This window comes from Neophocaena asiaeorientalis, unplaced genomic scaffold, assembly GCF_003031525.2.
Source record: "Neophocaena asiaeorientalis asiaeorientalis breed wild unplaced genomic scaffold, Neophocaena_asiaeorientalis_V1.1 scaffold45, whole genome shotgun sequence".
Classification (NCBI taxonomy): Eukaryota; Metazoa; Chordata; class Mammalia; order Artiodactyla; family Phocoenidae; genus Neophocaena; species Neophocaena asiaeorientalis.
Window position 1 is genome coordinate 8,252,745 of NW_020174642.1, and position 21,568 is coordinate 8,274,312.

At 46.9% G+C, this 21,568-nt stretch overlaps 1 protein-coding gene across 1 annotated transcript in view; it reads right to left on the bottom strand.

Moving 5' to 3' along the window:
• Positions 1-5,873: 5,873 nt before the first annotated feature.
• Positions 5,874-21,568, bottom strand: part of DSCAM (DS cell adhesion molecule) — a 737,093-nt gene continuing 721,398 nt past the window's right edge. Inside the window, exon 34 of the mRNA XM_024758431.1 lies at positions 5,874-6,226. Within this exon, the coding sequence (XP_024614199.1) occupies positions 5,874-6,226 (353 nt within the window). The remainder of the gene's footprint in view (positions 6,227-21,568) is intronic.

Sequence of the window (21,568 nt, forward strand, 5' to 3'; positions counted from 1 at the left end):
GAGAAGTTTTTATTTAGAAGGGCCTGAGGGAAGGTTGGTCTTTTCAACGCCAGTATTTGAGATTTTAAGCAGCGTGCAGTGACGTCTCCATGACCTGAAACCTTCAAATAACTGAGTTGTTTCTTTACCATCCCCCCCACCCAAGATAAAGAGCAAACACAATTAGCCGATTTGAAGAGTTTATTAAAAAGGTTAAATCTGTCTTGTACCCCGGGATCATGGACACTTAGAGCATCTTTTTTTGTGTTCTATGACACATCTGCACACCTACATTCACTTCATAAGCATCATTTAAAAACATTGACCATTTTTCACTGATGCCTAAAAAAGGGTACAAAAAAGTGCATGAGATGCAGCCCTCACCCCTCACACACACTTCCGAGGAGCTCAGATATTTACCCAATGAGGTTGACACCGAGAAGGATCATGTCCTTGTTGAAACTTAAGGGTTTTAGGGATCTTCTGGTCCAATCAGGTCTACCAGATGGCCAAGCACATGATCTCCTGGTGAGTTCCCAGAAGGGTCAGTGTCAGAGCCAAGCCTGTCAGTGCAGTGTTCTTGCTGTTACACCACATGCCTTGCTGACGCCAAAGCCTCCTAAGATTTGACATAATTAAACACAATTTTCCATAGTGGGCAGAACAGGCAAAAGAGGCAGGCCAGCAGACAAGCACATCTTGAGAACAGTCTTTGAAATGGATGGACTCTGGAGGGTTTTCCAGTTGGATCAGAGACATAAGAATGTCCCCTTCTGGGGGCTCTGGGAGCCCTTGTTGGAAGCATCTTCATTACGCTTGGCTTGATGCAAAAGACTCCGACTCCTCCTAAAGGAAAGAAAGGCACCTTGATGGTGAGGGTTAACTCCCTCATAAGTGGGCTGAACGTCATTCACTAAGATCCACTAAACTGAAGATCATGAAAGAGTTTAAAAGGGAAGGTAAGTAGTTTCAGTGGGACAGGAATGTTCTCTTGTCAGGTGGCTAAGCCATCAGAGGAATAGGTACAGTGTTGGGCTAACAGTTCCTTGAAATTCAATCGGTTCAAATGTATGCATCTTTACTCGGCTTGTCCTTGGCTTTGTCCCAGCAGGGTGCATCTCTTGAGACTGTCATCAGGTCACCTTCCTGGGCAATGGCAGAGCAACCTCTCACGTGGGATGGGGAGAGAGATGCTGGAGGTTGTTGGCATGGCGTATGGGTGTGTCTGATGTGTGTGGTGCCGAGTGTGGGCACAGTGGTTGCACAGAGAATTGTACTCTTGTTCAGGGCAAGGATCCTCATTTTCCACCTACCTGGGGGCTGGATGCAGGGTCAGCACCCAGCACCATCACTTCCCCAGCTCAGAAGTCACCACCTTATAAGACACTTATAATTTCATATCTAGAAACAGGAAGCGTCTTTTAAAGAGACTGCTAACGTATTTCTTCATAGCTAACGTATTTCTCCATAGCGTGGCAAGAGGAGGTCACCTCTATTTAGGGAGGCACTGTGCCCTTAGGGAAACCTCAGAAGGTGAGAGATTGAGGCAAAAGCTGAATTAACTCTTTGAGAGCAGAACACAGCACAGTTGGAAATGCCATCTTCCCTCTGATCATGATGCCTGGGTGGACCCGGTACTCACGCAGGTGCTGGTCTGGCCCCAGGCCCTGCTATCCTCCAGGACCCTTCTCAGTATCTTCCCCAGACATAAACATGAATGTATATCCCAGTTGTTTTCTTCTCCGAGCAAGGGCTATCTCTTTGAGGCAGAGCACAGCCCCTCTGGGGAGGCACGATGCCAGAAAGGATAAACATTGCCTTTTCTCCCTATAGCTGGTTTGAAGTTTCTGGGACACAGAGAGCTTTCTGGCTTTGCCAAGCTTGTCTTGGGAGATGAAACATGTACCCCTTGCCATGTGCTCAAAGTGACTTTTCCCAAGTTTTTTCTCGTTCTTTCTGAAAAGTGAGAGATTGAGAAGAGGAAAGAAAAAAATTCCCATCAAACTGTAAAAGTTTGTAAGTGGATCACACCCAGAAGTCTAAGCTGTAACTAGTCCTGCCAGAGGGTGGAGGAGGGGCTGGTGCTGCCAGGTCTAATTACTGTCAAGAGCAGTAGAGGGGCTCAGATTTTTACCATCCTCGAAGGGTAATGGGTTGGCCTCCAGGGTTCCATGGATGCTGGCAGAGACCCAGCCTGATGATACTCATGGCCCAGCAGTCGGCATGAGTGCCACGTTCCCATCGGCCCCCCTGCGCCCCCAGGCCCACGGGTGATGCAGAGCAGCTAGGTGGCCCTTGAGCACTCAGGAGGTTTGTGTCACTGCTGAGGAACGCTGAGCTTAGGAAACCCCACCCATTTGTTTCCAACTGAGCAAATATTTATAAGATGCCTACTGTGGGCCAGCTTCTTCTAAGAACTGGGGATGCAATGGACAGGACAAAGAGTTCTGCCCTCATGGAGCCGACATTCCAGTGAGAGAAGACAGATAATGAACAGTAGCCATGATAAGCAAATTATGCAGGCAGTTAGAAGATGTTAAGGATATGGATAGAGAGCACAGAAGGTATAGGGGTGCAGGAACGCCAGGAGAGGGACAGAATGTGGTGTTACATAGGGTATTCAGGGAGGGCTTCAAAGAGAAGATGAACTGTCTGCCTCTGTTTGACAGGTCATTTTGGGCCAATGAGTGGAAAACAAACGCGGAGCTCAGGACCCTTGGATATTAAATTGTTGACACAATCTTCCCAGGCGACCTTCCAAGAGCGGATGATATTCTCTGAGTCACATTCTTTGGACAAAGATGCCATTTGAATGTGGACATACTGTGAGCTCTCTTTAAACCTCTGCAGAATAGGTGACTATAGTGAACCAGTCCTCGGATTCCTGGTCCCAGTCCAGTGCCTGGAGGCTGCACACACTGTCTACCATTGCTGGAAATAGATGTACAGAGTTCACCGCTTCTCTGGAAGGCCTCAGCCATTTCCTTAAAAGTCACATGAAGATTTTGGCATATGAGGAATCAACGTCCCAGGTCAGAGGAATCTTCCCTGGGTGGTGATCTACCACTTATATTAAAAGCAGATTAAGCAACAGTGTGTTTTCTTTGTCTTAAGATATTATCGAGATTCTCTGAGTGATCAGATTTAAGACCATCTCGCTCTTCCATCTCTCCCCACCTCCCTTCTCCAGCCTCTTCTCTTTGTGGGTAGCACAGCAGAGGTGGGTACCAGGCAGTGACCCAGGTGGAAGCTCTAGGTTTCCCGTGGGTGTGCATGTGTTCAGTGCTGTACCCTGGCTGTGCAGCAACAGAAGACCTTGCTCACTTTAGGAAGGAGAACGTCTTTCAGGCTGCCAGCCAGGTGGATGCCTCAGAGGAAACCCAGTCCGTTGACCCAATAGCGATTGTCCATTGACCCTAGAGTTTTTTGGCTGGAGGATAAAGAATTTATCTGAGCTTCCCCACTCCAAGCTACATCAATCCGGCTGCAGACTTAGGCTAGTAAGGTGACCTCTGGAAGGCATTATAAATCAGATTAGAGATGGGCAGAAGTCCGGAGGAAAATGATCACTCCTCTCAATAATGGACTTTTTAATCCACAGAGACCCCTTTCATCTGGGTCTCTTTGTAGATATTAACACCAGGCCCCTACCTGAGGGGTAGGGTGAACTTTTTGATACAGTGGTTATGTGTTGAACTCATTTTAATGAGCATTTCCAAGGCAGTATTATTGAAAGCAATCCCTTCCAGAGGCAGACATGATGTGGAATTTTTTATTTTTGTACATCTTGAGATAAAAATTTTTTAAAAATGTAGACTTCTAAGTTTGGGGGATATAGTAAGTTTTAGGTTGATGAACAATAGAGCTTTAATTTTATTTTTTCCCAGAAAGTAGCATTTCATTTCTTTGAATTAAAAAAAAAAAAAAAAGCAGTCTGTGGAGATGCCAACAACAAACTGTCAACATGGGTTAAAGTTTGAAACCACGGCAAGAAACAAGCATTTCGCATCTAGGAAGTCATCTAATGTCAGGACCAGCAAGTGGTCCTGGATCTGCTCTGCAGACGCTCGGTATCATAGAATCTAAGTAGGCAAATAGGCTTGCCTGGAAAGTAAATGGAAGGAAGGAATGATGGAAAAGATGGATGGAAGAAGGGAAGGAGAGAAGGAAGGAGAGAAGGAAGGAAAGAGGGAGGGACAAAAGGACAGAAGGAGGCAGAACAGGAAAGAAATTTCTGAACATGTTCTCAGATGGCAATGGGTGACACCAGCCTAGGCTTGTGGCTTAAAGGGGAGCCTGTAGAGAGTATTAAGGGAGTGGACGTATTTGTACAGTCTGCTACCTTGGCAACTGAGCAGCTCCGGGCATTCGACCACGTTTTCTAGTCAATGCCAAACCTCTGACATGAGACTTAAGAGAGGCTGGAATGGGGAGTTGGGGGGGCTTTCTAAGGTGTACTATGTAAGGGTCATGGGAAGGAGGACACAATTTATACTATTTAAGAATAAGTGCTCTGTTAGGATGAGCCACATGGAAAATAATATAAACTGAGAGGAAGAAAAAGAAAGATTTCAGAGGAACATCACTTACTCTCGACTCGTTTTCTCTGGGTGCAAGGGAGTGAGTCAGAGGAACAGACAGCAAGATGGTCTACTGCACATTTAGATACTGGTTATGGTGGTGGCAGGACAGGTCCATGAGGACAGGATGCACAGACTTCTCCTGGTCCAACCTTCCTGATTCCAGTGAGCTGGGGCTGACGGTGGGACTCTAGAGTAGGGGTCTGCAAACTTTTTCTGGAAAAAGCCAGATGGTGAATAGTTCCAGCTTTGCTGGCCCTACCATCTCTGTTGTAACTACTCAACTCTGCCATCATGGCATGAAACAGCCATGGACTAAATGCACATGGTGTGCATGGCTGTGTTCCAATAAAACTTTATAGATAAATATAGCAGTGGGCTGGATTTGTCCTGTGGGTCATAGTTTTCTGACCCCTAGTCCAGCTAGAGGGCCAGGTGTCGTTGGGAGGCAAAGAGCAGAGCATATGAAGGGGCTTAGAATACCTGGCCAGCCCCTCATTAAAACTCAGACCTGCTGCATCTTCTGTGTCCTTCCCCTCTATCCTGGGGAGGTCAGACTCTCAGAATCCTCACTGGTTTATTAACTTGGGGCCTTGATTCAGCCCTGGTGTTTGCAAACACAAGCACCCCTAGGAAGGAGGACCCAGCAGTCAATAGGAGACAAGAGAAGTAGACATCGAAATAAAGGCAGACCACCTTTTCTTTTTTATTTCACTTAGACAAAATGCAAAGAGTGTCTCATTAACTTAAAAAATAAACAAAAAAGAAAACCAAATTGATTCCCCCCACCCCTTCACTGACGGCACTCATCCTAAGTAACAACAGAAGGAGGTCAAATCAAGGACCCAATTTCTAATGGGAAAGAAAGGTGTGCAAACATGACTAACGTTTACCCCGGTCCCCAAATCAAGGTTCCTTTTAAATTCACAAAGAAGGTAAATTTTTTTTTCCTGTTTTCTTTCTTGAATCTTGTGTGATAGAACTTCCAGTCAGAAGGTTGAATGTGTCCCACATGCACATTGTAGAAAATCAGTAAAAATGCAATAGCCCGTGAAGATCATAAAACTGGACTTCTTTCCCAAAAAATCAGATGCCCAGGCAGATGGAGCTCACACTCAGACAGAAAAAAAGCAGGAGAGTCTTTGCACTGTCTGTGGTTTTTTTCAGTATTTTCTCTCTCTCTGTTTTTTTTTTTTTTTTAATATATTTTGGCAATTTTCTTTCATTATAAATATTGGAATTCTGTAAAAAAAAGGTAGCTTTGATTGAATTTTTTAAACCGTATTTACAACCGCTGTCCAGTCATGCCGTTGGTTATACCAGGGTGTAGGACTTGGTGTAGGGATTGCTGCCTTTCAAATGGCCCCGAGAGTCCAGCAGGGATTCCTGGGAGCTGCTCATCTTGGCTGCCTGTCCCAGCTCCACCCCCTCCCGCTGAGGTAATGTGGCCACGGCCCCCTGCTGCCACTGCTGTCCGTCCCTCGTGGAGGCCGTGGAGGAGGCAGCCTCCATGGGGATGGGCTCGAGGACCGGGGGGCGTTTCAGGGTCCGACTTTTCTGGGGCTCCAAGCATGCCTGCCCTATACTCGGGTCCCTGCTGGCGCCTGGACCACTTCGATTCAACAAGAAGTCCATTCGAAGGTATGGAGGCAAGTGGATGAGGTCACCTGGAAGGAAACACAGAGGGTTAGGTGGGCTCTTCCCTTGGTCAGCAGGTGCTGGCTGGCCCTGTGCCCATGCGATGGGCCACTCGGGGTATTATAGGTGGGAATGTCTCCACACCTGGGCACAGGGAGACCTGGGCACAGGGCTTCCCGAGACCCCTGGTCAGAGCCCCTGCAAAGGCATCACCCTCAGGCCTCCTCCACCAGGCACAGGGAGAGCTGGCTTTCCTATGGCTTGTTCACTTAAGCTCTTAAATGTCATATTTTCACCAGAGAAATAGAGGTAACAAGATCCTTGGAAACCCCACCACGGGAAACACCAGAGGCAACCACACATGCGGGTTATAAACGGTGATGGCCTGAACCCTGGATGCAGTGGACAGTGGTCGGGAGAGTGCAGGGTTTGAGGAGGGAGACAGGGATGCAGAGCAAAGAATGATGGAGTCTCAGCACTTCCACAGAACTGTGTGACCTTGGCCGTCACTTAGTTACCAGTTTCTGTGATTGCTTTAGGTGGAATCCTTACCAGGCTTTGCCTGCCTGCTAAACTGCTTGTGTCTCTTTCGGTCAGTGCCGTGTAGACAAAGACGAACAGCTTAGACCGGGTATCAGGGTTTCTACTTCCTTCTCAGGATCACTCATTTGGCTTCTATGATGCCAGGGAAATGCACCCTCTTCAAGAGAACCCACTGCGGGGAGAGAGGTTAGTGGACAGAATCCACTTCCCCCCCCACCCCGCCCCAACGCGGAGGCCACCTGTCCTCTGGGCTGCTCCCAGCACTGCCTGACATGACAGGTTCCCCTGATGACAAACCCCACCTGATGTGGGATTTCTCAGTGAGGGGTTTGCTCGGGGCTTCCCCATCGCCCGGCTGCAGAGTCCTCAGCAGTGCACTACAGCAGAGGGTCTTCCTGCCCACCCCTTCCTTCCCTTCCTCCTGTCACAGGATTCACACCTGTGTCTTGGTCTGTGGGCCCTCCTTGCCTGCTTCTGCTGTAATGGAGCAGGACCCTGTGGGGACTTTCTGGAACAGACACCAGCCATGTCCTCCACCTGCTTCTTGTTTGCAGAAAAACTTTAGCCTCCTAGGCCCTCCCCAAGTTCTAAAGAATAAATTTAATCAGAGAAATAAGAAGATGCAGAAACAAAGGACAATAGTCAAGGAAGACAAAATAACAATAGTTTAGTCATTAAACAAAGTCAAGGATCTTTAGTTCCTCCTCAAGGTCTATAGATAACATTCTGAGCCACATCCTTTGAGCTGTTCTGTAGATACTGAAACCCCACCAGTTGGAAGGAGTTAACTGCATGCTGCCCACCAGCAGGAAATCCCAGACCGGTTGAAACCAGAAGGTTGATGATGTTGACTCCCAATTACCTCACCACCAACTAATCAGAAGAATGTCTGTGAATTGATCATGACCCCCACAACCCTCTCCTCAGCACGTAGCTCCTTTTTCTTTTCCCTATAAAATTTCTGAGCAAAGCCTGAGAATGGGAAGTTGGTTCTTTGGGACATGAGTCCACCTTTTCCACAGGACTGCCAGCTTCCTCAATAAAGCTGTCTCTCCTTTTACCCAACATCTGTTTCTCAGTGTTGGATTATTGAGCAATGAGTGGCTGAACCTGAATTCAGTAATACCGCTCCCTCTTTTTATCTTTATTCTTTACAAGAATCCCCCCACCCCCCATCCCCACCACCAAATCCCTTGCATGTCTAATCTGTCTTGGCATCTGCTTCTTGGAAAACCTGAACTGGCACAGCTGCCATCACCATCAACTACGGCAATTGTTCTTTTGAAGTTCAACTGTGACCTCTAATTGCCACATTCCATGGTTTCTTCTTGGTCCTCACACTACTTGTACCACCTACAACATTTTGTGCTGTTGATCTTTTTGTTTTTGAAACTCTCAGCTTCCACAGCACTTTGCTCTCCCAGAGCTCTTCCTACATCTCTGACTGTGACTTGTTACTCTCCTTTCCTGGACCCTGTCCTCCATCCACCCTCTAAGACAGGGTTTTCCCGGTGCCATGTGCTCAGCCCTCTCTTCAAGGCTCAGCACTCACCTCATCTCATTATAGGTCACATCCATCTTTTCCATTTTGCTCTCTTTCCTGAGTTCTAGACTTGAATTTCACATGCTTTGCTAGATATTTCTACATGAATGTCCATCATGAATTTTATTTTATATTTTGTATTTATTTATTTTTTAAACATCTTTATTGGAGTATAATTGCTTTACCATGTTGTATTCGTTTATGCTGTATAACAAAGTGAATCAGCTATGTGTATACATATATCCCAAAATCCCCTCCCTCTTGCATCTCCCTCCCATCCTCCTTACCCCACCCTTCTAGGTGGTCACAAAGCACCGAGCTGATCTCCCTGTGCTATGCAGTTGCTTCCCACTAGCTATCTATTTTACATTTCATAGTGTATATATGTCTATGCCACTCTCTCACTTCATCCCAGCTTACCCTTCCCCCTTCCTGTGTCCTCAAGTTCATTCTCTATGTCTGCATCTTTATTCCTGTCCTGTCCCTAGGTTTGTTAGAACTTTTTTTTATTTTTTAGATTCCATATATATGTGTTAGCATATGGTATTTGTTTTTCACTTTCTGACTTACTTCACTCTGTGAAGTACAGGCTCTAGATCTATCCACCTCACTACAAATAACTCAGTTTCATTTCTTTTTATGGCTGAGTAATATTCCATTGTATATATGTGCCACATCTTCTTTATCCATACATCCAATGATGGACACTTAGGTTGTTCCATGCTCTGGCTATTGTAAATAGTGTTGCAGGGAACACTGTGGTACATGACACTTTTTGAATTATGGTTTTCTCAGGGTATATGCCCAGCAGTGGGATTGCTGGGTCATATGGTAGTTCTATTTTTAGTTTTTTAAGGAACCTCCATATTGTTCTCCACAGTGGCTGTATCAATTTAAATTCCCACAAAGAGTGCAAGAGGGTTCCCTTTTCTCCACACCCTCTCCAGTATTTATTGTTTGTAGATTTTTTGATGATGGCCATTCTGACTGGTGTGAGGTGATACCTCATTCAGACTACAAAGCTACAGTAACCAAGACAGTATGGTACTGGCACAAAAACAGAAATACAGATCAATGGAACAGGATAGAAAGCCCAGAGATAAACCCACGCATATATGGTTACCTTATCTTTGATAAAGGAGGCAAGAATATACAATGGAGAAAAGACATCCTCTTCAATAAGTGGTGCTGGACAGCTACATGTAAAAGAATGAAATTAGAACACTCCTCGATACCATATACAAAAATAAACTCAAAATGGATTAAAGACCTAAATGTAAGGCCAGACACTATAAAACTCTTAGAGGAAAACATAGGCAGAACACTCCATGACATAAATCACAGCAAGATCCTTTTTGACCCACCCCTTAGAGAAGTGGAAATAATAACAAAAATAAACAAATGGGACCTAATGAAACTTAAAAGCCTTTGCACAGCAAAGGAAACCATAAACAAGACGAAAAGACAACCCTCAGAATGGGAGAAAATATTTGCAAATGACGTAACTGACAAAGGACTAATCTCCAAAATATACAAGCAGCTCATGCAGCTCAATATCAAAAAACAAACAACCAAATCGAAAACTGGGCAGAAGACCTACATAGACATTTCTCCAGTGAAGATACACAGACTGCCAGCAAACACATGAAAGGATGCTCAGCATCACTAATCATTAGAGAAATGCACATCACGAATTTTAAAAGCCACAGTCTACAAACCCAGTTTATGAAGGCTAGCCCCTAGTCCCAAACTCATCCCCAAATGCCACTTTCTCTTTCGTGCCCAATCTTTTTTTTGTCACCCTCATCTTCTCAGAAATTGATACTTGAAATCTCAGAGCCCTCATTGACACCTCCTTCTCCAGGTTAATTCTATTTGCAAAATATCTCTTGACTCCCTTTTGCTCCCATCATTATGACCCTGGTTCAAGTCTTCAATACATCTTGTGGGTCCCCTAAATGCATGAACACAATTAGAGCCCAGTCACTAGACACACTTTGCAAACTACATCACCCAGGTTTGAGCTGGACTGAAGCCCAGATCTGACCTTCCAGCAGTTTTGGAATAGACATTGTTCATTGTGTAGCCTAGTGCTTCCAACTCTTCTCACTTCGAGACACATGCAGACAAGGGGTATCTGTGCAACCCACTGGGATGAATGCACTGGGCTCTTCCTGGCCACGTTGGGGACTGAGAGGCTGGCCATCTTGGCTCACCTGTAAGTCCCTTATGGCAGACCTGGTGAGCAGCTCTGATTAGAAAACGGGCTGGGGGTGTGCAGTCCTGGAGCCGAGAGACCAGGTATGCAGGAGCCATGATGAGGGAGCCATGATGATGGCCTGAGCATCAATGGGAAGTGAAAGGGAATGAAACTGTGACTTGTGGAACAAGCCCAAGGAGATGGCTCCAGAACTGATGGCAGGTGGGGCAGTGGGAAGGAGGGGTCAGCGATGACTCCCTTCCAGGTTTCAAGCTCAGGAAACCGGGTGGACAGCAGGACTATTCATTCATTGCACAGAACTGCCTAGGAGAAAAATCATAATTTGGTGGGAAAAGATCATGGGTTTGGTTTCAGACATGCTGAGTCTGATGTGGTTGGGGACACCCCAGAGGAGATCGTTCGTGAGCATTTTATTCTTAATAACGTATCTAAGGCATAACTCATTCCTTAACTTTCTGAATCTAAAATAACTGGCAATTCTTGTTTCTTTTGCTTCAAAATATTCCCTGCTTTCCTTATCGTTGATCATGTCTTCCTCAGCCAGCCCCTTGGCGGGATCTTGGAACCTCCTGTACCAGGCAGGGCTGCCATTAGCTGGTGGTTGCGCTAACAAAGCAGTGAAGCCGTGTGCAATTAGACAGTGACTTAGACCCCAGAACCTTCGAAATTCAAGTTTACTCACTGAAAGAGAATAACCATGTAAAGAGAAGGGAGAGACTACTCAATGGTATAGGAGATCTAGCAACAAAAGTAAGACAGGCTGGAAAATTACTGGAAAATGCATTTTGCACAGTTTAAATGAGCATAAGAATTTTCAAAATGCTTTGAGTTTTCTTCCCCAACCCCCCAATAAGAGAAATGATGACCTTATTTTTGGGAGATTTACCATGTTGATTTCTGAGACCTTGCATTACATTGTCATATTACTTGGTATTTATGATGCAAGAATCCACTTAGCATTTTCCCACTGGCTTTCTCAGGATGTCTTTATCCCAAGAAGTGATGGTGACTAATTATACATTTTCATTAATATTTTTCAGCCTGTGTTCCACTAAAACAATACCTTGGTTTGGCTCACTGAAATCAAAGGCACTTTGATTAAACATTGGCTTCATACAGTGAACTGGATCAAAGGAAAGCCCAATAATAAATTCCTCGATGATAAATTGGCCACGACACTCTTAGAGAAAGAAATGATGTAATTTCGCATTCTTGTGAAATGAGTTTTGTAACTTGATGTATCTGGACTTTAGCTTAGAAAAAAAGGTGGCATGAAATTTATCATTATAGATTCTAATGTTGAAGGTAGATATTGCTATGTGTATTAGCTTTAGTCCCGAAAAATAAAAGTATTTAATTTAAAAAAATGAAACCTTATGTCCCTAATGCCTTTTATGATGGTATTGAAAATTCTTCGTCTTCCTTTCTGGTAGTGGATGTATTCTTTAACCTTCTCTATTGGGGGTTAAATTATTTGCAAACAAATATCATGAAAGCATTAACAGAGCTGTCATTAAAAACAAAAACTGGAACAGTTCTTTTGTAGCATGAAGAATAATTTTTTGCATGTGAATCAACACACCCTAATGGATCAATTTTGAAATTTGTGGATTTTTATATATCCAATTTCCTAAAAGTGATTATCTGTCTTTATTCCAAGAGCCCAGATTAATTGGCTCTTTTGTTTATTTACATAACTAATATTATCTTGAAAATCATTTTGTTCAAGTACTTGAGAAAATGTGGAAGGCATTTACCTCCAGGGTTCTTTTAAAATGTAGGTCAAGAGTGCCTTATGCTGTTTCTGACACCCAACTAAATCTTGAGCACTTGGCATATTTGTAATGCTTTGTCACAGATTCACAAATGACTCTCCATCCCAGCAACTCCCCTTTGAACAAACAGGGCTTATTAAACCCCTAAAAAGCAATAGCATCTTGGTCCCAACTGGACTGCGGAATGCTCAGGTGCCAGATTGGATGGAACGAATGTGTCTGAAATCAGAAGACAAACCCATGATACCTTCAGGGTTGCCACTTTAGATGTAGTGATCAAGGTAGCTGGAAAAGATTGGTGAGAACTGGAAATCCTTAATAATGAAAACAGCTCAGCACCACATCCCTATATACAGGGGCTTCTGTGTTTGCTTATCGCAGGCCTGCTAAGCATCTCTGAATAGTCAGTATCTCCGAGAGATCCAATTTTTCAGGCAAAGCTTGATTAAGTTGTGTGATGCTCTAATTAGCTCCTTTTGACAGTGTGTTTTCTGATTGGCACCCCAAGTAGCCCTTTCAACTGTGTGAATGACGTAAGTGAGCTCTCTTAATAGTTCATGCGCTGACGCAGAAGGAAGCACCAGAGTGATCGGTGGGGAGCGCTGTTTATTAAAGGCACTTTATGGCCATTAAAACCCACCTCTTTTGCTAGTCCCAGTACCAGTTAGGAAACTGGATTCTCTAAACGTCCGTCCATTTTTATGTTCTGCAGACGTCTCTACATGCCGAGACAACCATGCGCTTATGACTCCAGACAGAGAGAAATAAAATGGGAAACTATCATGACAATCTAGACACCCACGCATCTGCTTTTCTTAACCTCCCGGCCCTCCATCTGGCCGGCCGTTTCACATGGGAGAAACTAAACAACACTTCTAACGGTGGTGATTAAGAGTGGAAGCCTGGACGACATTGTCTGCATTTTAATCTGACAGGTATAAGTCTGGGCTCAGTTTCCTCACTCATAAAATGGGAACAGAGCAGAATCGACCACAGAGGGTTAGAATGAGGGTTTAATTAGATAATGCAGGTGAAAGGTTTCCTGTCAGACATCTCCCTTTCCAGAGGGTCTGAAGTTATGGGGCTGGAGATCTGACAGGGGAATGGTTCGGGCACTCTTCTTTTACCTTAGTGTCTGTCTTTTGTGGGTTGAGTAGTGTCCCCCCAAAAGATAGGTCCATATCCCAACCCTTGGTGTCTGTGACCTGATTTGGAGAAGGGTTTTTGTTGATGTCATTAAGTAAAGGACCTTGAGATGAGATCACCTGAATTTAAGGTGAGCCCGAAATCCTATGACATGTGTCCTCATTAAAAAAAAAAAAAAAAAGCAGAGGGAGATTTGAGACATAAAGAAGGGAGACGGCCATGTGAAGATGAGGCAAAGGTTGGAGTGATGGGGTCACGACCCAAGGAACTTGGAGCCACCAGAAGCTGGAAGAGAGAAGGAAGGGACTCTTCTCTAGAATTCCTGGAGGGAGCACAACCTCACGGACACGTTGATCTCGGACTTCTGTCCACCCAGAAGAGAGAATATGTTTCTGTTGTTTTAAGCCACCTAGTTTGCGGTAATTCGGTACAGAGGCCACAGGACCCTAACACAGAGGTCCTTTCTTCCTGTCTGGGATGGGCTGGGGGCGTCACGGGAAACCTCTTTGAACATTTTTCCTGTGTGGAACAGTCTCTGCTCCCATCCACCAAGGAGAGGAGGGGTTTTCTCTTTAATGATCAGTAACAGTGGCTGGCACACTTGTGGATTACGCTGTCCCCGCGCTGTGCCCTGAGCTCACAGCAGCCCCTCTGTGGGCTCTGCTATGAGCCATCCTTCCTTCTCTGCCAAGGCCAAGCCAGAGTCACTTCTCCCAGGTCCCCTGCTCCCTGGGGAGGTGGACAGCTGTCCAGCTGGCACCCTACACTTAGGAAAATATCCTTCCAGGGCTGGATTGGAGGTGGCTTTTCCGGATTCCCCCCAGGAGGGAGCCGAAGCCTCCTGAGTGCATCTGTCTCCACGGGCCTTCTCGGTTCCCCGCTGCCCAGCCCTCCCCAGCCCACCCTCCCAGAACACTTGACCCCCACCAGGCTCCGTGGAGCAACCCCCGCCCCCCCGAAGTGAATCCACCCCAGCCCTCTGGAGTTTCCATTTGAAAGCGGCAGTGACCCAGGAGATGTCGAAGGGTCTCCTTTGCTTTGAACTCCAGAGTCACCTGTGTCAGGTGCGCATGCCCTTGGCATCCTGGTGTGTAAACCCGCCACTGCCCCCAACCCGGGTGGAACCTGGCCCGGCCTGGGTGCAGATTCCAGGAAACCAGGGCCTCCAGACGGACATCGGAACTGACATCCTCAGTGATAACTTCCCCTCCGGCTACCTCTCCACTTTGTCTCTCCCTCTTTCTAGTTTGGTTTCCTTTGTGCTGAACCTTTCAGCCATGAAGCAGAAGGCATGGGGAGGGGGTAAAGCACAGACAGTGCAGGTACGAGAGGGTCAGGAGACGGCCGACTGCAGTGCAGGGGCCAGGGCACCAGTGTCGAGTGTGTGTGTGCATGTGTACGTGTGATGGAAAGACAGAGATGGGAAGGAAAATCGGAGGGGAAGGCCACACACAGAAAAGGCAAGCGGAGGCACATAGGAGAAAAGGACAGAGTCAGGCAGGCGGCCCCGGGGCTCACCCTCTGAAAGCTGGGAGGGAAAGGACCTGGGGACCCCAGCACTCCCTTCCTCGCCTTCCATCTGCCCTGCTCACCTGCCTGCCTGTACTTCCAGCCCTTCTAGCACCTTCCCAGACACCTAGACCCTGTGAGCTACCTCCCCAAACCCAGAGGAACCCACGGGGGCTGAGTCCCGCCTGCGCCTTGCAGGCTCTCTCCACCCACCGTCTTTTGTGGGTTTCAATTGTGTGTTTGTGCATCGTCAACAGTCACCCCACTGTGCTCTGCTCCCGAGGCCAAAGCCTATGATGGCCCTTGTGTCAGAGACATGGAGGGACAGCGAGGGGTGAAGGAGGCTGGTGGGGGAAGAAAGCTCTGAGAAACTGGGCTGAGGGACTGAGCTGCTGGGCCAGCCTGGGGTCAGGTGGTGCTGAGATGGAGGGGTGGGGCAGGGGTGAGGTGGGAGGGAGGAGGGCTGGTGGGGAGACAGAGAGACAGAGACAGAGAGAGACAAACAGAGAGATGGGGGAGAGAGAGACAGAGACAGACTGAGACAGAGAGGGAGACAGAGAGACAGAGACAGAGAGAGACAAACAGAGAGATAGAGGGAGAGACAGAGACAGAGAGGGAGACAGAGAGATAGAGACAGAGAGATGGGGGAGAGAGAAAACAGAGAGGACAGAGAGAGACAGAGGGGTTCAGAGAAGCACACACCCAGAGGGAAGCAGAGGGAAATCATGAAGACAGGGGACCAAGAGAGATGAAAGTGAGAGACACAGCACCACACAGAGAGAAAAGCCAAGGTCACCGAGTCACAGGATGATGGCTAAGAGGACCGGGAAGCGAGCCCTGTGGGAAGGGATGTAGGTTGTAGACCATGAGCTGGCCCTCTCTCCTCGCCTGGCCTCGACAGCCCACCCGCCCCAGGCCTCATGCTCCCCGTGCATCCCCCGGCCCGTGTCTCATCAGCCCACCGCCCACAAACTGCATCCTTCACCCCTGGCTGCCAGAGGAGCCCAGGCGCTGCCCTGACTCACTCCTTGAAGGATGAGAGGTGATTTAGCCTTTATTTCCATGTTATGTCTTATTATTTGACATCATGGGCCATTTCTCATCCTCCTGTCACTGCCCTCTGGGGACCTTTGGTGCCACTAATATCCCCGAAAGTTCACACCAAATAAGTCAGCATCCATTTCTCTGTCGGTCCCTAACCACTTTGCTCCCTGGCGCCATGACAACTCCAGCCCTCCAGCCTTGAAGTAGCATGGATTCCCCTGGCGATCCCACATCCATCAGAAAATACGAGCTCAAAGCTTGCTATCCTGCACCCAGGGGGCCTCCACGCCCTGCTCTGCCCGACTGTGGGAAAACTGCTGTGTTAAACCTGCCTCTTTTTAGCTGAAAGCCAAAAGACACCCCCCTGCCTTCCTATCAGGAAAGCAAAACTTCCTGAACCTTCTCAATCTATTCAGACTCACATGCAACCTTTGAATGCATTTTAGCTTTGGAAGGAGAATGGCAAAATCAATCCCGACTCCGAACAAGAACGGATCAATTCAGAAACCCTGTAATGGACCTGCAGTCTGTGAATCTGGCTCAGACAACGGTTCCCGCCTCTGGCCACGTGCACCCTGGGGAAAGAAAGCCTACAGTCGAGAACAGCGGTTCTCAGCTGAGGGTGATTTTGCCCTCCAGGGGGCACGTGGCAACGTCCTATGATGCCCAGGGCAGCCTCCACCACAGAGCATCACCCAACCCCAGATATTATGCGCTGCTGTTGCAAAATCCTAGCTTACATGGTCCAAGTTCCTAATTCCACGTGGATCCTGATTTCACTTTACTTTTACTTGAAAACCATCAGATTCAATCAGAATAGGGAATGGTACTCCTCTGCCTCTCCTAATCCACAAGGAATTACCTCCTCAGTTCTTTGTGGAGGAATGTAAGGGATGCATCCGATGGAACGGCAGTTAGATGGCCTGTGTCCGACCTGACCTGACTAGGGTGGTGGGCTCAGAGCAACGGGCAGGGTGTGAGTGAGAGAGAGCTGAGTCTTGCCTTGAAATCCTGCCTCTGCCTCAAGTAGTTCTGTGAGACCTTTGAGCTTTAGCTCTTTCCTTTAGTCAAGGGAAATGGGCCTGATAATTTCTAATGAAAACCTGTAATCCTGAAAGAGTCTTTCTTATGCTCTGAACCATCTCACCTGGGAAAACTGGTCCAACACCTGCGAACTTGGAGGTGCTTGGAATTTGGGGATGAATAAGGGACAAATGAATGCATTTTTGGGAGCCTGAAATTCCAAGGCGCATTGCAATATCCTTCTTCTTTTGGCTGGGCGATTCTTTATAGTCAGCAAATGTGAGAACACTTGCACGCTTTCACAAAAAATTTGTGCAGAATGAAAGTGAAGCAGGGGCCCTGTGGGCTTCAGTCTCCTCTGGGGACACAAGAAAAGGAACTTTCATCAACTTCTAACAAGGTTTTATATCTGTGCTTGGATGGAGCTGTATATTGATGTAAAGGTAAGAAGCCAAGGATGCTTACCTCGACTTCCAGCAATTTCAATATAAACTACACAGACTTGAAACGACACTATGGCATCAAAGAGCTAGTTACAAAGGGGAGCGTGTAGTCCGCGTACACCCGAGGCTGACCAGATCTAACACTTTTCCAGTTTAATATTAATGTCAGAGTAGTAATGAAGACTTGTAAATGAACCCTTCTTGGTAAATGAATCTTCACTCCCAAACGGCGACCAGGAAAGACTCTAAATAAGTAATGTGAGATGGTTATCAGAAGTCCGCCTCAGTGGATTCTATTACCATTCTTGGCGTGTACTTGGGAGGGCTTCGTGCATTTTTAAGGGCTCATTGTTATTGTAATCCCACTTGCTGGTGAACTATAAAAACTACACTGAGGTATAAAGTGGGGCTTTGAGTTTGTTGTGCTCATGGTTCTTCTGAAAGAGAGTAATTCTGGATAAAAAGCAGGATGGGAAAATCTGCTCAGAAGGTAGGCGAGCTGGGAACATGCTGGGGCATTTGGAGCCCCCAGTGGGGAAGGGTCCATGAGGGTCACGTGACACCATCGGGGACTCACACGCCGAGGACCCCCAAGGAGGAGCCCTGGCTGGGGGCTTCAACCTGTTCAACTGCGAGGCTAGCAGCCCCGTGTCAATAACCCCGCTCATCTTGACTCATCCCAAGAAGGACTAGTTCACCTGGAACGAGATGATGCCAGGCAAAGGAAATCTATGTTGGTGGAATTTAGGAGGCCAGAGAGTTGGGGCCTGGAGAGCAGGGGGGGTCATGACTGGTGGGGAAGGTGGGGCTGGCCTCTCAGAGCCTTGGGGGTCTTTACCCTGAAAGCAGTGGGAAGGCAAAGAAGGGATTTTTAACATGAGGGTGTTGACTGAATGACTTGAATTCTGGCTTGTTGCTTCCTAGTCTGGGAATAGGATGCTTGAGACCTTGGTGCCGTATCCACACGGGACCACACTGAGAGATGCCGGTCCTTGCTGTATATTTTTTACCCTTTGTATATTTCCAGGACCTTCAGGTCGCTACTGGCTTGTGGTGACACCTCACTGGGCTGTGTGTGTGTGTGTGTGTGTGTGTGTGTGTTCGTGTGTGTGGGAGGGGGTGTCTGTCTTCCATAAGCTGGGTTTTGCCTTGTTTCTTGGACCTCCTCAATGACCCGTCTTTGGGACACTTTGTCTGCTGTCTGTGACACTATGTGCTATTCTGATAAACAAGGAGACTGTGGGAAGTGTTGGTTTAACATATTAACACTTTGATGTCTTCAGGTAATACCTGGCATGGTATTTTTACAGGGAAGATGCTCAGTAGAGATGGGTTGAACAAACAAGTGTATGACATTTGTGTTTTGACAGGGCCCTTCTGGAGATGCGGTGGACTTTCCTTCATGGCGGTGAGCCTCTCTGCTTGTCATCCATGCACGGGAATGCAGGGCTGTCTTCTGGTCACTCAGCAGGACACAGGTGGCCATCCTGCCCCTCTGTCACAGGCCCAGGTCTCCCCCTCACTTCCACCCCCTGTAGGCTCCCGAACAATGAGAGCAGAACCACAATATGTCCACCTAGGAAAGCAGCAAGTCGCCAATGGACTCAGAAGTCAGAGAGAATGTAGTGAGAACGAAAGAGAAAATCTCCACATAGCTGCGGCCACAGTGAAACAGCCAGAGCACGCGGCAAGGTCGGAGGAAAGCTCGGCACCTGTGCCCCGTGCAGGCGGGAGGAGATGGCTAGGAAAGGCAAACGCGCTCAGGGTTCCGAGCTTGGGACCCTCAGAAAACGTCCCGCCATCACTTTCTGTGTCTGAGGGACAGCCACAAAGAACAGACTGAAGTAACAGGCGGGTCCTTAAGAAGACAGAATTGCAAATGCACATCAGAAAGGTTTGGTTTTCTAGGAGGGAGTCAGAATGAGCCCATTCGAATGTTAAGGTCTACCTAGAGCTGCCTGAATACGAGGAGATGTTGCTTCATGGCCCCGGGGGGTCTTTCTGAGTTTAAATTCTGGGGGAGTGTTTGAAAGTCTGCACCTTTCAAACACAGCTTGGATGGAAGTAAACTCTTCCTGTGCTGTGGATGCCAAGCTCATTGCTGTCTGCCAGCCTTTATCTCTGCTCTTCCCTCCGCGTGGACCCGTTTCTCAGGGTCTCTGTCCGGGTCTCTCTGCCCGTCCACCACTGAGGTCTCAGCTCACGTCTCACTGCTTCTGAGAGGACTCCCCTGACCATCTTCTCCTAAGTACCTCCTGCCAGACTTTATCCCCTTCCTGGTTTACTTCCCTTCCCAGTGCTGACCATGATCTGAAACAATACTCTTTGTTTACTTGATAAGTGTCTGTCTCCCCCCAGGAACATAAGCTCCTTCCAAGCGGGGTCTTCGTGGGTCCTGTCAGCCGTTGTATCCCCAGCTCCAAAAACAGGGCTAGGTGTGGAGTGGAAGCCAGAAAATACACACTGGAGGAAAGGCAGGGAGGCAGGGGGGGTGGGCGGGAAGGAGCAGGGCCATCTCTAGAAGGGTGAAGGCCAGGGGAACTCAAGCCTTGTGCGTGTGTGTCCGTGTGTGTGCACGTGTGCGTGCGTACATGACATGTGCACACGACAGCTGAGAACAAGGCCAGCCTTTGCAGGGGACATGAGCTGAGGAGAGGCTGGCTGGTCCTTCAGGTGGGAGCCCTGTCTCTCACTCCACTCTCTTCTCTCCCTTTAAACACACCCCCCCCCAGGGGAGCGTGAGGTACGTGATGAGTGGATCCTAAAATTAAAATCCTCAAACTGCTTCGTATAACTGGTTGTTCAGAGAACCAATAAGTTGGTGGCAAGCAACGGCCATTTCCAACCGGAAAACCTCCCCTGCATTCATCACGGCGGAGGAGCAGGGGGTCAGTGAGGTGCAGACGTTTAAGGCTGGGGTCCCAGCGTCTTAGGGAGGAGATCAGAAGGGGTAGACACTGCCCTTGCTGCTGGCGGGGCCGGGCTGCGTTAGGTTGCAGATTTGGAGCTTTAAATTGATTTAAGTAGCTTCCTGCAGTGGCATCTCTTTATGAATAAAGAAGCAGTAGTAATCCAAGAACATCAGAAACTGGTTCCAGATGCTACCTGAAACCAAAAGCAGCTATATCGCAACCGAAGTACTGGAAGCCACCTTGGCCGAGAGGAAAAGAAGCTGTTAAATTTTCCAGCTATTTCTCAGAGGAACAGAGAGTTAGTGTGTTTGCTTTGTCTTTTGTTTTTAAAGATGGAAGTAGTTTCTATTTAATAATTTCTAACCATTGTAATATTTGAACCAATCGGCCAGTCTTGTCATCTTCACAATCATGATATATTCATTCATTCAATAACATTTATTAAACACCTGCTCTACATCAGACACAACGTTAGGTATATACATTCAATATCATTAAGCTGGTTAAAAATATTTCTTGAACACTCGCTATGTGGCCAGATATCTGCTAGACACCAGGAGAGAAATATACAGATAACTAAGACATATTTCCTATTTTCCTGCAGCCACCATCTGGCCAAATTCATTTAGCTTAGTCCTGATTTGTAGAGAATTTAAAAGCTTGGGGTTGTAAACGGAAAAAAAAAAAAAAAAACCCAAAAAACTCATCAGAAAAGAACTGATGGTAAGGAGAAAGCTATGCAGAGATTTGGATGACTGATAGCATCTAGAAACACAAGGGAACACAGGTAAAGACTTTGGTTTGGAAGCCCTGTTCAAGGAACTGCTAATTTTGACACAGTCTCCAGTCAGCAGGATAATAAACTGTAACTTTAGGTTTTGTGCTCAGTGTTGAATTTAGTTCCATTATAAAGGAGCAACAGAAAGGCTTCCAGAAGGATGAAATATTTTTCTAAAAGCATATCAAATGTCCAGTAATAATAATACAGCATTTAGAGTGGATGAAACAATGTTTGTGGGCATTTGAATTCATAAGGATTTAAAAAGTTATCCATACCTACAGTCATAAAATCCTTTTAGTCTAAATAGCATATTATGACAATAGTACCTTACTTGTGACCTTTCAGCTGTTCTGATGGATCCAGGCAACAATATCATGAAAACAGTTCAAACATTTTTTTTCAATAGGAATCCAACACGATGAACAACAAGC